General features: G+C 40.3%; 1 protein-coding gene across 1 annotated transcript in view; it reads left to right on the top strand.

Annotated features, from left to right (window-relative positions):
* Positions 1 to 13,397, top strand: part of LOC104578755 (collagen and calcium-binding EGF domain-containing protein 1) — a 95,931-nt gene extending 82,534 nt beyond the window's left edge. Inside the window, exons 6-11 of the mRNA XM_010226324.2 lie at positions 3,460 to 3,566; positions 8,641 to 8,761; positions 10,655 to 10,794; positions 10,885 to 10,920; positions 12,154 to 12,189; positions 12,885 to 13,397. Of these exons, the coding sequence (XP_010224626.2) occupies positions 3,460 to 3,566; positions 8,641 to 8,761; positions 10,655 to 10,794; positions 10,885 to 10,920; positions 12,154 to 12,189; positions 12,885 to 13,118 (674 nt within the window). The 3' untranslated portion in view covers positions 13,119 to 13,397. The remainder of the gene's footprint in view (positions 1 to 3,459; positions 3,567 to 8,640; positions 8,762 to 10,654; positions 10,795 to 10,884; positions 10,921 to 12,153; positions 12,190 to 12,884) is intronic.
* Positions 13,398 to 16,510: the final 3,113 nt, after the last annotated feature.

The following is a 16,510-nucleotide window of genomic DNA, read 5'->3' as shown; positions in this document are numbered from 1 at the left end:
TATAATGTAAATCATCCCCTTGCAAGTAAGCTTTTTAGTTAACATTTTCTCTGGATAGTTCAGGTTTCCTGACAGAGTAAATATCCAAAGCATTCACAATAACTAATTGTGCTGGACATTCAAGGCTTTGGAAATAAACTTTTATTATTTGCAAAACAGCAATTTTCATACTGAATATACATGGCACAAAAAAAAAATCAATTTCAGGAATTAATATGTAATTAGGTACCCACAATTTCTCAAAAAATTTGAAAATAAGCTGTGTAAAAAAGGAAAGGATTCTTTCTATTCTTTTACCCGATAGTACTCCAAGGTAACTAACAGCATGAAAAGAATCAGGATTTCCACAAGGAGCGGACGAGGACATCACTCCACCTCGCGGCCACCCAAGCCCCTACACTGCTGCACAGAGCATCACTTCCAAGATGCAATCCCTGCTCATAGCAGCAGACAATCCCCTTTCCATGGTAGCCGAAACACTTAAATTTTATTCTGAAGTTTAATATGAAAGGCCGTAAAATGCGTGCAGGGCTTCTTTCTCCAGCTTCAACCACATTGAATGTTTCATGGAGAATTATTCATTACAAGTTCAGTGATATTTGATGGAGACAAAAGTTACCCACCCCTAAGTCGGCAAATTAAACCATCTCAGCAGGCCGAGCCTAGATAATACAACACAGATGAGAAACTTAACATCCTCCATGGAAAGAGCGCCTGCGGCACCGCTCCCCGCAGGGCTCCCAGCCTCTTGCTCTCATCCAGATCTGCAAGCCAAAAGATATTGAGCACATGCAAAGCAAATATGTTGCTTCTCCAAGCACTTCTTTTAGCATAGGTGCTGCTCACCGGAGCAAGGACAGCAACATAAATCACAAGCACTTAGTGGTTTGTAAAACCTTCATAGAATGGGGCTAGTTTAAACCTTCTCTGAAATAGTTTTGGTTTCCCCATTGAGGTTTTGTACGATGAAAACAGGTTATGTAAGTGTCTTGCTCAGTGCTTGCCAAATTTATCCTCTTAGGTGACCTCTGTATCTACACTAAGCGTGGGTGGTTCAGTCTAATTGCTTCCGGCCCCCTCTGGCCTCTCCTAGGTTGCTTCTGGCTTTATCCGTGCTATATCCTGACTTTACTCATATTTTGGTCCAGACATGGGATCAGATGGGGGTAGAGGGAATGTCTGTTGGATGATGCCTTTCCTGGGCAAATCATCTCCTCTGTGTGGTGTGAGTTAGGGGGATTCTGCCACTCTCCTGGGATGCAGCTCACACTCACTAGTGTGACACTTCTGGACTTCTTCCTAAAACGAGTCAATCCAACTGGATTTGCGGAAATCTCAATGGTATGATATTTCCCAAACATTAACTGACACTCCTCTCCCCCTCTGCCAGGGTTGTCTCCAAGGGTTATTCCAGCCCTGTTTTATCTATATTTGTCAGCCTGTGTACCACATCCTCCTGGAAGATAAACTGCATTTTATAATAGAAGGAGAGGCCAAATTCAGTGCTGCTTAATCTGTGCGTAATTCCACTGGCTCTAGTGGGATTGCATGAGGTTTCCAACAGCAGAGGATCTGGCAGTTTCTCCCAATGATTGTATGTTACTTTCAAGAACATTTCTTAAAACAGCGCATGTATCATGTGAGGGAACTCATTTGGTAAGATGTCTATTAAAAGAAATTTTAGTTTAAGATTGGTACCAAACACAAACTTTACTGGAGTTTTAAAAAGGCATTTGTTTAAAACTCTTTCTGTATATGTGCCTCTGTAAATCCTATACAGGTCCAAAAATTTTGAGATGGCAAAACACTCATGACCAAAAGAAAACTTAGTTTATAGAAATATCATTGTACCCTAATTGTAGCATATTAATGGACAAAGAGGTTTTGGAAGAAGTGAAAGTGAAATTGATGCACATTAATAATACAGCTGTGAGGAAATGAGCAGGTGACACGTATTTAGTTATCTTCACATGAAGCATCAAGTCCTACAGGAAAATGACATTGGACTACAGCGCAGGAGTGGGCAGGTGAAAGGTGCAGAAATGCCCTCCCCCCCGACCCTCACCTCATCTCTCTGGTCCTCATCTTCTGATGATCAGTAACCCTGATGTCCTTTCCACCCCATTGGCTTACAGCCTTTTCCTACCTGCTTTAGAAGAATGAAAGAAGGAAGCACCTCTGTCATAGCGTTCCAAGAAAAGAGAAGTGAGAGTGTGTCTTCTAAAAGCAGGAATATGTGATTTAGTGACCAATGGACTAATCCCACAGAAAATCAATTTGTCCTAAATTACTGATCTTATTGATGGTCCCTAGATGACCATTAAAGGAGTGAGTGCAATGGTCCTTATTGGACTCTGTAAGTATATACATCTGAAGTCAAATACTACCTATTATCTTTAGTACTAGTAAAATGTTCTGTTTTTTTCAAGAATGATGGAGATGTTTTCAAAATCAATACACATTTATGAAAATATGATCAAATAAGGACATTCAAATGTGTGCCCAAGCGAGACGAATAACACAACAGCGAAGTACATTTTGCTGATCCTTTTTTGAGGATCTTGAAAATTTACTGGGTTTTAACAGCAGCACCTGCAGGATTCTTGCATTACACAGGCTGCTCTGGATGGCTAGGGTTCAGACTTCTCCAGTAATCCTTACAGGTGAACGAGACACTATATCTAGGTCTTCACTATACTCTGTTCCTCCCCAAAACTATAAATGGAACAACAACAAAAAAACTTACCTAGAGTTTGCCTGTAAGTTTTGCATTGTGTTTTGGAAACAACATTTCTCTTCAACAGGACATCTGTTCAAACAATACTTGTTTGTGTATGAGACTGGGAAAAAAGACAAAAATAACATTTTCAATATCTGTTGCAGTTTGAATCATTTCATTGATGCTTGAAAGATTTCATTCTTGCATAGTATAACTGGTGTGACCTTTTCTCTAGTGTAGGTTTAAATCCCTATCATTAATTTCAAATCCTTTCTCTGATCCATCTGATTCCATTGCATGGCGGGGCTAACTAATGATGATAAAGAGCAGTTGGTGCAAAGTGAATGAAATGCCCACATTGCAAGAGATTTTGCTGTAATTTATAGCATATGAAAATTTGCCCTTTGGGGGACTGTAAATCAGTTTGGATCTACAGGGCTAGTCTACCATAAATGCAAAGATAAAAGAATGGGTGTAAACATTTTCAGGTATTTAAAAAAAAAAATCTTTAGGGACTGTTAACTGGAAACAGCTGCTTTAGAAATGAGCTCAGAGCTGTCCTTGCAAAATTGCTTAGCCTTATACAGCAGTTCACAGTCAAAGCATCATCAATATCAAGACTCCTTTTCATATTCTGGGAAAATGTAGTAGCCTTTAAGACTCTGGTTGCTTTTGCAGTTATGTTACGCATTATTCTCCTTTGAATCTTTATATTCCTGTTGGAAACTGCTTTCTTTCAGCTGGGCTTCCTGAGAAATCTGAAAGCATGGCAAAACCAGGGACATGCTGTGCCTCTTGTAAGGAATTTCATCAAATAAAGCAGACAGTTTTACAACTGAAACAAAAGGTATGAACATTGATCAGTCATATCTTTACCATACCATTGTTTTATGACAATGAAATTTACATTTAAGTGTTTGGAACTGTCACTGCCATGTGGATCTTGTGCCTATAAAGATGATGGCAACATATTTTAAAATCATGTAGGGATGTCAATTTCTTCCTTTGTGCTTTTTTATTGCTTGTAAGCAGGGTGCTATTTATACCAAGCTAATGGTAACAGAATCTGGCAAAACCCCATCACAATCTGAGCCCGGGTTCTTTGCAATCTGTATTGTCCTCTTCTTTCTATTGATTTTGGATGCTCAGTGTTTTGGACTTTATCCTCCTTTAGTTTATATAAGTGCAATATATTCTGCAGATAAAATTTGCATTAAGAGGGTGTTGATACAAGGTAGTTGCCAAATAAGTGGTGTATAGCTAAATGAATAAATACATCACTAGCAGATGCATTAAGTTTTATTAAAAACAAAGAAAAAAACAAACAAAACCTCAGATCCCACGTGTTTTGTATTCATCTTTGTGTCCTTAGAAGTACAGTATAGCATACTTAAAAACTTCCCCTGGCATTTAGCTTTATTTGCTTCTATGTATGGTCCTTTTGCATTTAAGCAGAACTGAAATAACCTAGGGACCCACTCCAGGAATTGGAAAGCCAAGTGCCCATGTCCCAGTTAAATACCTTCTTATGGTGATATCTTCTTCAGAACATTAGAGTCACTAGAGTGGAAATGTTCTGTGGGATGTTTCTAGGCAATTACTGGCTGTAATCATTTCACCTAGGATGTTCACTTACCTTCACTATGTCAATGCACAATTTTCTATATCACTTGCTGCATTTAATACTATTCATTCAATGCATTTTTATTAGGAAGAAAGAATCTCATTAAAATGAGATACATTGAAATTTTGGAATACTTTTTATCTCAAAAATCTCAAAATATCATGTTTGCTTTCTGAAACCCTGTGAAGACAAATGTGGAAGGACAGAATTCCATGTATGATGGAAGTTCTGGTTTTCAAATGTATCATGCTAGTGGACACCACAAGTCTTACAAAAGAATCCATACTTTTAAGACTCAGTCTATCAGGTGCACTAAGTGAGGCTGAGTAGCTTGCACTGACCTCCAAGGAGGAATCTGGATTCAGAGTTTGTGCAAGAATTCGTGGAAACTTATGGACTGAATTAGTGCAAGCTTAGCAGAAGAGTTTGAGAGGGATCCACTACAGAAGATGCTGTGACTGGAACTTGGTGTATGTTTCTGGAAGTGGTAGTCCCCTCAGGCAAATAGAGGTTTGAACTCAAATCTGTACTGCCTCTGGAGTGTGCACTAGCTGCTGGATTAAAAGACAGAAGTGATGGCACTAGTACTTTTCAAAGGATTATATCATATATTCCAGTTCTAGGAGACATTAGTTATAGGATCAGAAAGCAGAAAGTCTCTTTGCAGGAATTATCTAGTGGGATGAATTGTCCTCATGACATGCTAGAGGAGTGTTTGGGCTAAGCTGATCTCAAGCCTTTCAGGAAAAAGTCTGAAAATTTGTAAAACTAGGGAAAGGATAACTGACATGCTTGCAGAGCCAACAATTAAACAAAAATCAAGTAGTGAGTTCAGCATTTGGAACTGGAGGATTTTTGGAGGCTTCTGCTCATATGATTCTTAATTAGAAATCCACCTGGCATCACTCCTATGAAACATTGTCTGAATCACCTAGGCCACAGATTTCCCTGAAACTGCCAAAACTGTAGATGCAGCACGCAACATTGAACATGGGAGGTCAAGTTTCCATCACTGTCTTCCTTTAAAACTTACTCTCACAAATATTTGCACGCACATGGAAAAAAGTATTTTCCAAGTACTATTAAGATTTGAAGGTCTGGATAGAGAAAGATAAGGTCACTGTTGACCAAGATCCTGGTTCAGCTAAAAGGTGAAATAGAAATCAAGCCAATGAATATAGCCAGTCTCCAAGATGATTTGACTTAACATCAAAAACATGTGGTTTGGCCCCAGTGTTTGCGGCAGCCATTTGTTGGCCATGAGATATAAAAAAGTAGTGAGCTAGACCAGAGCCTGGGTATTCTGGCACTTGCAGAGTATGTCTCAAATCCAGTTGACTCAGTGGGGAAGCATGTGTAGATGCTTTCACAACAGCTATTTGATATTTTTGACTCACTAAATTATTTGTTAGAATAGCCTTGCTGGCAGGAACAAGTCAATATCTTATTCAAGCAGCAGAATACACTTTTAAATCATATTCATGCTGAGTCTTTGCCACTAAATGCATCTTTCTACTCCAGCCTGGCCATTTGCAGCATAATCTGAAGCATTATTCACGACAGGGACTATAAGTAAGTAGCATTTATTTATCAGCAGGGTTACTAATAAATTCCCAGATCAGGACCCCACTCCAGACAGTCTGAATGCAGCCCAGGGAAATGTGCTGTCGTAGTACTCTGGCTGGAGCTGGCTGGCTGGCCTTCTTGTGCTGTCCCCAGGCAATGTGGCTGCGAGAGCTCTCAGTTACTGAATATTATTTTCATCCTAGGGCATGTTGTTAGCCATGGGGTAGCCCTTTAGCCTCAGCATCCCCACTTCTCAATCTGTGGTGCAGTGGCTGGTATGTTTTCTCTGAAAGCTGCAGAATCATCAGTAAATTAAGCAATTGTTTTTCTTTGGAAAACCAAAGATGATGACATAAAAGACACAACCCAGAGTAATGAGTGTGGGGCTGGACTAGGTGGTATCTAGACGTCCCTTCCAACCACAGCCATTCTGTGTTTCTGTGATTCTTTGTGGACAGGCTTGTAGGAGTAACCACATGACATAAGAAACACTTTGGGGGGCTTCCTTGAAGCACTGGCCTCATCCTACTCCGATTTCGAAGGAGGGTTGCAGTGAATCTACCAAATTCCTGTAAGACTGAAAACATGTCATGTACATTGTCTGTAGTTCAGTAATTTGGAACATCAATGCCCTCCAAAGCCTGAGTCATAAATGGATGATAAATCTTTGTATTCCTGTCATCACGTTTTGAATTCTAGTCTGAAAAATCAAACCATGTGTTTCAGAAATGTCACCAGGAACTGCTTCAGCATTTCCAGCATTTTTTCTTATTTTTGCTTCCTTTAAAACTCTCTGTACATGCAGTCCAAAACTGCAAAAAGCACAAACAGCACTGACTGCCCTAGAAAGTCCATTTTTTAACTGATAGGCCCTAGAAAGTCCATTTTTTAACTGATAGATCATCTGCTGAGAAAAGATCGCTCTATGTTTTGCAACTACACACCGTTATTATTTTGCCTCTACTTTACAAACATTAGATTTGCACTGGAGGCAGAGAGGTTAGACTAGATGATCTCCAAAGTTCCCTTCTAACCTCAAATATTGTGTGGGTGTATACCAAACAATTACAGGGAAAAAAAAAAAAAAAGGAGTTTTGAGAACAGTCCAGTGCAGGGAATTCCAAATAAGTAACTAAAAGCAGTATCAGACAGCAGTATGCAGTACTCCCATGAAAACTGTGCATGGAATTATGCAGTGAACCAATTCATTCAGAGCAGCAACAAAACTGTCCCAGGGATAGATTTACCCTGATATTGCAGAAATATTTCTTCAACTCTATCTGCAGGATAAGATTCCCAACTCTATGTGTGACCATTCACCACTAATAATATTTTCTGGCTGTAGAGCCACCTCTTGGCTTGTCATTTCCCCTGCACTAAGTCTGGGGAGATTAAAGGTTTGCAGCATGTCTCTAGATACATTTATTATTGAATGTATTCAATCTGGGTAATCAGGCCTGATGTTTAATGGGTTATGGCATTTCAAATCATTCTATTTCTCACTTGCTTTTGCCTTGGTATTTTTCTGCAGAGCAGATCCAGACATCTGTTTGGTTGAATAGTATGGTCTACAAAATTATATTTCTCTCAGTGGGTCACTTAAATTACCCTCTTGTACATGCCAGAGCATTCATCCTGTGAGAGTTAGACAGAAAAGTGAGCCATAAAACTTCTACGATAGATATTAGATTTGAATATGTGGCCCTTGTTTACATAGATAAATGGCCTCCACTGTCCACCAGACCCAAGGCTCTCAAGGGAGCCAAAGTCTTTCCCAAAGAGTTTGCAGTTTAGGAGGAAAACATTGTTCAAAAGAGAAAGATTTTTATATAAATCAATCATTTTAAATAGGTGTGATTAAATTCAGTATCCTGATTGTCTTCTAAAATACATTTTAATCAAGCAGGAGTTTCTAAATGAGATTAATGTGCCTGAGATGACATAGTCTAAGGGAAAGGGGAGTATTAAAGTTTTGCTCTGAGCCTTCAACTCCCTATCAACCGAAGGGATAAGAATCCCTCTTGTGGCTAATTAGCTTACCTGAGATTCCCCACCAGAGAATCAAATGGAGGAAAAAAAAAAAAAAAAAGAACAGCTATAGCAGGTGCTTTTGTTATGACATGAGATAGTTTTCAGGGGTTTACTGGCAAGGAACTAGAATCAATGAGAGTTAAACCACAGGGGATGGGGTGGAGAGCGAAGGTGACCTAAAGGAAGGTACAGTACTCTGTAGCATTGGCACTACAGGAGTACACCTCCAAGGCTCTGGGGTTGTTCAGCTACTGCAACATGATTTTCAGACATGCTGTATATCCCTTCCTCTGTCCTCACTGTCTTCTAGAATAAGAGCAATAACTTCTGGTTGTTCTTTTCTACAAAGCTCGGAACCTTTGTGGAGCAATTCAGATGCAAAAAAGCTATTCTCCAGTAGCGTGCCCATGGCTACAGCTGCTGAACTTTGATCCTTTGCTAGGATCAGGAAACATGACTGCTTTTCTTTTTTCTTTTCTTTTTCCCCCTTTTTTTTTTCCTCTTTGCATTACATAGTTTGATGTAGTATGAACTACAGTCCCGACCAGGCCCCTTAAAGCTGTGTTGGTATAACCATGTATACTAAAAGGATTTTATATATTTCTACAGTATTTAAATATTTGTCCACATGAAAGCTTAATGAGGAATGTAATTTAGTCAACTGAATAAGAGGGCTTACAGTGCTCTTTGTTTTCTGCAGGTTGCTTTGCTACCAAATAATGCTGCTGATCTTAGCAAGCAAATTACTGGTGAAAAAGTGCTTGCATCAAATGCATATATCCCTGGCCCTCCAGGGCAGCCTGGCCAACGAGGCCCTCCAGGTAAGACAGAGACTGGAGAGATGTGAGGGTAAATACAAATATGTTTCAATCTTTCATTGTGACAGAATTTCATGTCTTTCATACTTTATTATATTTGTATCTGTACTTAATTTATGAAAGAAAAATTGTCTAGTTGTTATGGTCGGCTTCTGCCAACTGTCATTTTTTTCTTAGTCTCCAGGTATTTCTTTGTATGCAAATTGTGTTTGTCCTGTATGCTTTATATTTCCTCCTCTCTGGGATATCTCAGCTGCTCCAGCTATTATTTCTCTCTCTTTTTTAAAAATGTTTTATATGTCTTAAGCAATCTGCATTTCATTTCAGGAATCCCTATGACTTTAGCTCACTGCCATTAGTAGAGCAGAAAAAAGTGCTCTTGGTTTGCAGGGGTTTGTGCCAATCATTTTACTTTTCCTCATCTGCTTTTGCAAGTTTTTATTTTATTTTGTTTTATTTTATATTGTGTTCAGATTCGAAAGAATCTGAAAAGAAAACTCCATTCACACCTTTTGCACTTTGCTTAGGTATAGATTGAAAGCAATCAGAAAAGCACATAATTCCTAAAGCTTTAACTTAAGACAGCCATTCTGCAACCTAAGGCCAGAGATGTTAAAAGACTTGCAACTTTGTTGAAGGAAGTGATTTCAGGTTAGCATTGAATCCGAGGAATGTTCTGGGTTTCAGGAATATTCTCAGGGAGGACTAGCTGATATTCCTTTTCAGGTTTGATTTACTATCTACTGAACTGATCCCCATTTATTCCCACTTTTGCAGTACTGCTTTGCTTTTTTGAGTCTCTGTCTCATTTTCTTGGAGGATAAGTATCTTCAGTCGACAGTAGATCATAAGGGCAAGGCCAGTGTGGTTAGAGATTCTGCGTCAGGCTCTGAAGCGCACAGTGCAGCACCTTGCAATCTGTCTAACGCAGGCCTGTCCTGCATGGCTCCCATCTGGTTTCCCCTGACATGAGCTGTCCAAGGTACTGTAGAATTATCCTTTCTGCCTGAAAATCATCTGTGCTGGGCGCTTCCTCCTCCTCGTCATGCCGAGTCTTCAAGAGGAGTCAGAGAGGTTCATCCTTGAACTTGCTTGTACTCCTTCTGAAAATCCTTGCCATAATGATTCTGTCCTCCTGAACAGTCTTTACTCTTTGTCTTTCATTTCCTGTGTTATTTGTTTGTCTTACGTATGAAGTAAAAATGTTTTCCCCTCTAATTACAAAGCAGCTCAGGTACTGACATCTTAAGGGGTTTTGTTTTGTGCAAATGCTGTTTCAGGTCCCTGAATTTCTGTTTTGTTTTTCATAGAATTTCGCTTGATCTAAACATACTTTGTTGACTGAATGCTTCCCAAATGTAGCGTTCTCTGATGAACCAATAGAAGCTGCAAATGATATGAAGCAAAACAGAACAGTGCTCTACATTAGCTCCTGTACTGTGCAGAATAGAAGCACAGTCCCTGATCAAGAAGCACTGTTTTTGTGCCAGACATGTGCAAAGGTCTTTGACTCATCTTTTCCACAAGTTCTCTGAAGCTTTCTCTTTGCAAGAGATATTTCTCATGTGAGATGAGTTCCTTTGCTCTATTCTTCTCTATGTGAAAATGAGGCCCTTCTGCTTTTCATTCCCAGTCTGTACACCTAACCAGGGCAGTGTTACTTTTGGCTTCTTCATTACACCAGGTTCAATTGCTTTTGGAGATGTCATGCAGTCCCTGTGGCAGGGAGCGATGTTGTCTCAAATGACTGCTGTGTTGTTTGTGTTGTTACAGATTTGTGGTTTGGGGGTGACCAGACCATTAGATGGTTCAGTAAAGTCATCAATCCCCATAGCTTGCATTGATGAAGTGTCCTGAATGCTTTACCTGGCAGGTAACCTTTGCTGTTGATTGCAGGGGCTCCAGGACCAAAAGGGAGTCAAGGAGTTCCTGGGCCTCCTGGACCTCCTGGACAGCCAGGCCCTCGGGGATCAATGGGACCTATGGGACCATCTCCAGATATATCCCATATTAAGCAGGGCAGACGAGGCCCTGTGGTCAGTATTCTCCCTTCCTGTTATGCATTGCATATTTGGGCTGAGCTCCACAATGTCACATTCTTGTGAACACTTTTCTTTCTCTTGCAGGGCCCTCCGGGAGCCCCAGGGAGAGATGGTAGCAAGGTGAGGAGAGGTACTGTTTTCCACAATGGGGATGCATGTGGATGTGAAGTACAGGGTCACTAGAGAGACGCACAACATATTTGCCATCATTCCCTTTTACTATTTTTCATTTCTTTTGCTATGCTGAAAATGTCCTGTTGCGTCCTCGCTTCATGTCTTCCTTCTGCTATTTGGTACTTCCTATTCCTCAAGTCTTGCAAATAGCCCTGACAGGATATCTGCCAAGCAGGCCTCTTTCCTTTCTGCACAGATCTTTTGGCTTTTCCGTGAACAATTTGATGCTTCAGCCTATTTCCTTAGATTGCTGTCTTGCAAATTCCCATTACCTGCGGCTCATTACTGTCTAGGCGAAAATCAGAAGTGTTCAACTCTGTTTCCCCTAGAGTCAGTGCCAATTTCCTATGTTCCTCCTAGTGTATTTGTTCCTGATTTACTTTTTCTTTGTGTTTTCACTCATTGTCCTCAGAATGGCCCACCAGAGTAGGGCTGCAAAATCTCAACATTGCCTGTTTACTTAGCATTTTTCCAGCAGGTGTAATGCATCATGTAATTGTAGCGGAGTTATTTATAATAGTAGCTTTATTGCTTCAGACTTCTGCAAACACTAGTGCTGATGTTGGGCCAAGTCTTAAATCCTGTTAGCAAAGAAAATGCATTTTGTCCATGAAGATAATCTTTATTTCCCCATGACTGTAAAGCACAGAGAGCAAAAGTGTCAGTACTCTGGATTTTGTCTCTGTTTCATTCAAAGAGACATCTGTTATCTATTTTGATCAGATAAAATGGTCAAGTCTTACATGAAGTTGAGAACAGTCAGAGCTTGGTCAAGGCATATGTTTTGCAGTGCCCGTATACCTGAGTTCTGCAGTTTGCCAGGGCAGGGGTTTCAGACATGAAGGATATATAAAAATGCCTCAGAAATGCAGCTGGGGAAAAACAAAACAAAACAAAAAAACAAAGGGAGTCAAGACACCCACTTACAAAAAGTTTGGCCATGAAAGTCCTGGCTCTCATTCCCCTAAAATGCACTGCAGGACGATGGCGTTCAATGTGAGAGATGTCTGTAAAACTGAGAGACCGGGGACTACTTTCAAGGTCTTTTTCTTAGCAAGCAGAGTTAGTGTAAGCTGAAGACTCTTGGCCTGGGGGCAGTAAGAGTGTCTGCGAGGGCAAGCTGTGCTTTCTCTGTTTCCTTCAGTCGCAGCAAACTAACTGCGGTGGTATTGATTACAGGGGGAGCGAGGAGCACCAGGACCAAAAGGGGTACCTGTAAGTATCCTGTTTTCATCAAATCCATTTGCCTACGTATCTCCTCCCTTGCAGGGTGTCACACTGAAGGGAATAAGTGTGTCTCGGCCCTGCAACAGTGGTGGGACACGATCAGAAGGCAGAGGCATGAGATCCTATGCAAAGTGCAAGTTCGTACTGTCTACCCAGCGCTGTCACTGGTAGCCTGAAACCTGGAACCTTTCAAACCTGCCCTTAGTCTCTCTCTGGGGTCTTGGTAAGGTATTGGCTTTAAACAAGTCAGCTGGAGAACCGTGGAAATTCACAGCCTATTTTCAAGTGAAATTGTTTAATTTTTTCCTTCTTACAGTGTTTTCTCATTGCTGGAATGGATATTTAACAAGGTGGGCCTCAGGGTGATCCCAGTATTGAACACCGTATTTCACTGTGAAGCCAGCTAAAAAGAAATATTTTACGTGATTTACCTCCTGTTTTCCAGGGGGCTATTAAAATGCTGCTAGGGAAAAGATACAGTGAAGGAAGTGTTTAGTAACAGAAGAGCTATGTATTTTATCTCTGTCTGCTGAAAACATTTGCCTTCTGAAGATTGTTTCCTCAGCAGGTTCACTCAAGGAGAGGTCTTTTACTTCAGGCAACCAATATGAAGCAATGTTTTACTGAATTGAAAATTATGAGTTAAGTACAACATTACTAATGACCCTGCTTTGTGACTGCAGGGCCCACCAGGCTCATTTGACTTCCTGTTGCTAATGATGGCAGACATCAGAAACGACATTGCCGAGCTGCAAGAGAGGGTGTTTGGACACAGGACTCACTCATCAACAGAAGAGTTTCCATTACCTCAGGAATTTACAAACTATCACGACACAGTAGATCTTGGATCTGGAGAAGACTACAAACCACGGGCAGCACCCAGAGACTCCAGGATACAGAAGGCAGCCCATCCTTAGCTAGGCCTACTGAAAAAGAGCCCCTTAGAGTTGTTCCATATAAAAATGCACTGACAATGTAAAATATATATATATATATATTTTCCCAGCTTTCTCTTTGCTTTTCCCCAACCATGCTGGCCATACTGTAGCTTTCTCAGTTCACAGTGGCCTCCTTGCAATAATTCCATATCATCAAGCCTGCACTCTGCATTGTATCTAGACCATCAGGAAAACCTTTCTGGCATATAGGGCTAGCATGTTAAGGCATGCTCTAGCTAATGGTGCAGACAACAGCATCTCATCTGATCTGGACATTTGATCAGTGTCCAAACGACCCAGTACCTAGACTTTTGCCAGAGATGAGGGGATAGCTTTCCTTGAAAATTGTGAAACTACCATGTTTTCACATCAGTAGTGAAAACATAGTCCAGAGTTACTTTATCCATGTAAAAAAATTATATCACTGACCTCAAGTTCTCACCTAGTGTCTCCAGGCTTAGGAAATGGTGAAGAGTAGGTCCCTGTTTTACAGCAGAGGCCAGCAGCAACTCAAATGTGCCCTTCTAATATGCCTTATCTTGTCAGGGGGGCAGGAAATAGCTAAAGCAGTGATAAAAGGGTACTGTGTTTGACTTGGAAATGATTTGGTTTTGTATTGCTACAGTGTATTATGCAAAGAGAGTCAAGATGTGTCTGAACTAAACTACCCCTACTTCTCCCTTACCCTTCTCCTGCTGCTCAGTGTGGGAGCAAGTCTCTTCCTCAACAGATTCCTACTGGGTACATCACAACAGGAGAGAACAGGAAATTTACGAAGCAGAACACAGAGTTGCAGTGTGTTTAGTTGATATTCAAGGAGCATGAGTAGGTGCAGGTCTGCATATGGCAAAACACAACTGGCACTTAGATAGCTAACGCAAGGGGATACTATATTTGTAAAGGGGGATGAAAGGAAATGCCTTTTTTTTTTACACTGGAATACTGGATGCATGAGTTAGTTAGACCATACCTCATGGATGATGTGTGTTACCGTTACTTTGGGTTTACCACAGCTGCTGAGAACATTGCCACAATCAGAAGATAAAGATGTGAGGAGTACATTAAGCACAAAATGTTTAAATATCATATTGTATCTGTGTAACTACTACTTCTATGTGTAGTGCTGGGACTAGCCCATGTTACAACACAAGAAAAATTTCTCATTTTGCCATGCTTTTCAGGACTATCTTGTTCTAAAAAGATACAGGGAAAAAAAATATAATCAGGCTCTTTCCAGATCCTTTATACAGGTTTGGATTTCCTTCCATGTTTTCCGAGCCAGAAGACAGTTGGTATAATCCCTGTACTGCTAGTACAGGTGATGTTGTATACACAATTGGCTATTCTAGATCCTTAGTATCTTTGTATAGTATCGTAAGAGTTCATTCCTATACCTGTTTTACAGCTCCACACTGTCAGTATGCCACAAGCAAGGGCATTATCTTTAAGAATATTAATGGCTTTTTTCCCCTCTTCTTTTCACGTTATATGTTATATGTATCAATGCATTAAAAAAAGTAGTGTATAGATCAGCGGTAGGTGGCAGCTTAGGAAAGATGGGTGTTCGCACCCTGTGGTCTTTGGGTTTCTTTTCTGCAAGGAACATTTTCAGCAGCTACAGATCCAAGTAAATCCAATTGCAGATCCAGGCAATGGGTCAGTGAGATTTAGGCAGAAATTTGTAACCAAAGAGGGATGGTCTCATGGGAGCAGACTGAAAGAAGCTGTAGGACAGCAGGTCTTATTTTCTTAATTCCAAGCAGGCAATTGGGTATAAATGCCACAGCTCAGCAATATGCAATTTTAAGTACATTTGTCAAATTATGTATATGCTTACTCTCCTGCATGTTACCCTCCCCATCACCTGCTGGATCAGGTTGGTTTCTACTACAGAATTACTAATTGCAGTTTTTAGGACCATATCTAGTAAGTTACTACATAGCAAGTAAATTTTATCTCCACTATCCTCTACCCACAAGGAACAATTCTCCTCAAAAAACAAAAACAAAACCCACTTGCTTTAGTTTTAAGCTGTTTTTTCCAAATATAAACAGTAAATTACAAGCTCCTACAGTTTCATCACCAAACTTAGGAGAGTGAGGGGGTGAGGAGGGAGAATGCCCTGCTGTGCAGAAATATCCACAGAAATGAAATTCTGGCACTGAACTAGAAGCGTAGAAAAAAGTGTATGCCTCAGAGTGAAGAAAAAAAGAGTTCTAAGTCCTATAGACTCACAAACATCAACCAGGGCACATAGGTAGGTGCCTTCTAAATGTGGACCTGAGTATCCCCCCCTTTCCAGAATCCGCATCAAGATTTTTTTACAGCCTGGAGTGGGGGTTCCAAGAGCTGTTTCCTCCGTAAGAGGATGACATGGAAGAGGAGGACAGAAACCTGCTTGGTTTTGTCCTGTGCTTTGCTTCCCTCTGTCCATAGACTCCCAGCAGCTGGGGGGTGAGTCCCAGAAGTGGAAATGCTACAGCAAGGACAAGGCTACTGCAGTGGACACGGGATTCCTCCTGCAGGGAGAGCCCCTTTGAGACGGGTTTGGGAAGGTTCAGCCTTCTGCTGTGTCAAGATCTTTGTACAGACCTTTCTCATTTTATTTCTGATTAACCACATGATAACTGTCATAAGACAAAGATTATATCAGAAACTGTTTTATTAAGGTGTCATCTTCTACAGGAACACACACAAACACTCAGAAAGACAGGTAAAATCTTCTTCACGCCAAAAGTTTTACAAATCCAGACCAGGTGAAACGTTACCAGTTTAAACTGTGGTTAGTAGGGAGAGGGGGAGGCCATTAGCTTGTAAATTATTTACTACTCTATGGCTCCAAAAAGACATTAAAACTCCAAATAAGATTGTAGAAACATCTACACTCATGTCTAGTTTTGTTACTAGGCTCATGCACATGACAACTTTGATTCATATAGTTAAATACTATGTATAATTTTATTAGAGAGATTATTTTGATGTTAAGACATCAAGTTATAAGCAGAAGGATAATAAAGAGTTTGTTATTTTATTAATATTGGAAATATATTTAATGGAAACATTTGCAAAAGTGTATAGTGCTGGGAAAATGAAGATTGTTAATGGGTTTAAAAAGTCAAAAGCCAAGAAAACTTCTTTCAACACTATGTCAACTACATACAGGATTAGTCTTTCTTGCAAAACTGAAATACTGACACAAAAGAATTCCTGTATGGTCAGACTAAAACAGGAAAATGAAAGGAAAATTGATTATAAATGGCAGGAAGGTAATCTGCGGAGTTACTGATGGTATCACAGCTTGAATAACCTTTCTTTTCTACAAGTATTTCAGAGTTAGTATGTTAAACCTCAGTGGAATAACAAAAGATGGG

This window comes from Tinamus guttatus, unplaced genomic scaffold (assembly GCF_059628265.1).
Source record: "Tinamus guttatus ecotype Peru unplaced genomic scaffold, ASM5962826v1 Tinamus_guttatus_pri_ptg000606l, whole genome shotgun sequence".
In the NCBI taxonomy this organism is placed as follows: domain Eukaryota; kingdom Metazoa; phylum Chordata; class Aves; order Tinamiformes; family Tinamidae; genus Tinamus; species Tinamus guttatus.
This window is presented reverse-complemented; position numbering and strand designations above follow the sequence as displayed.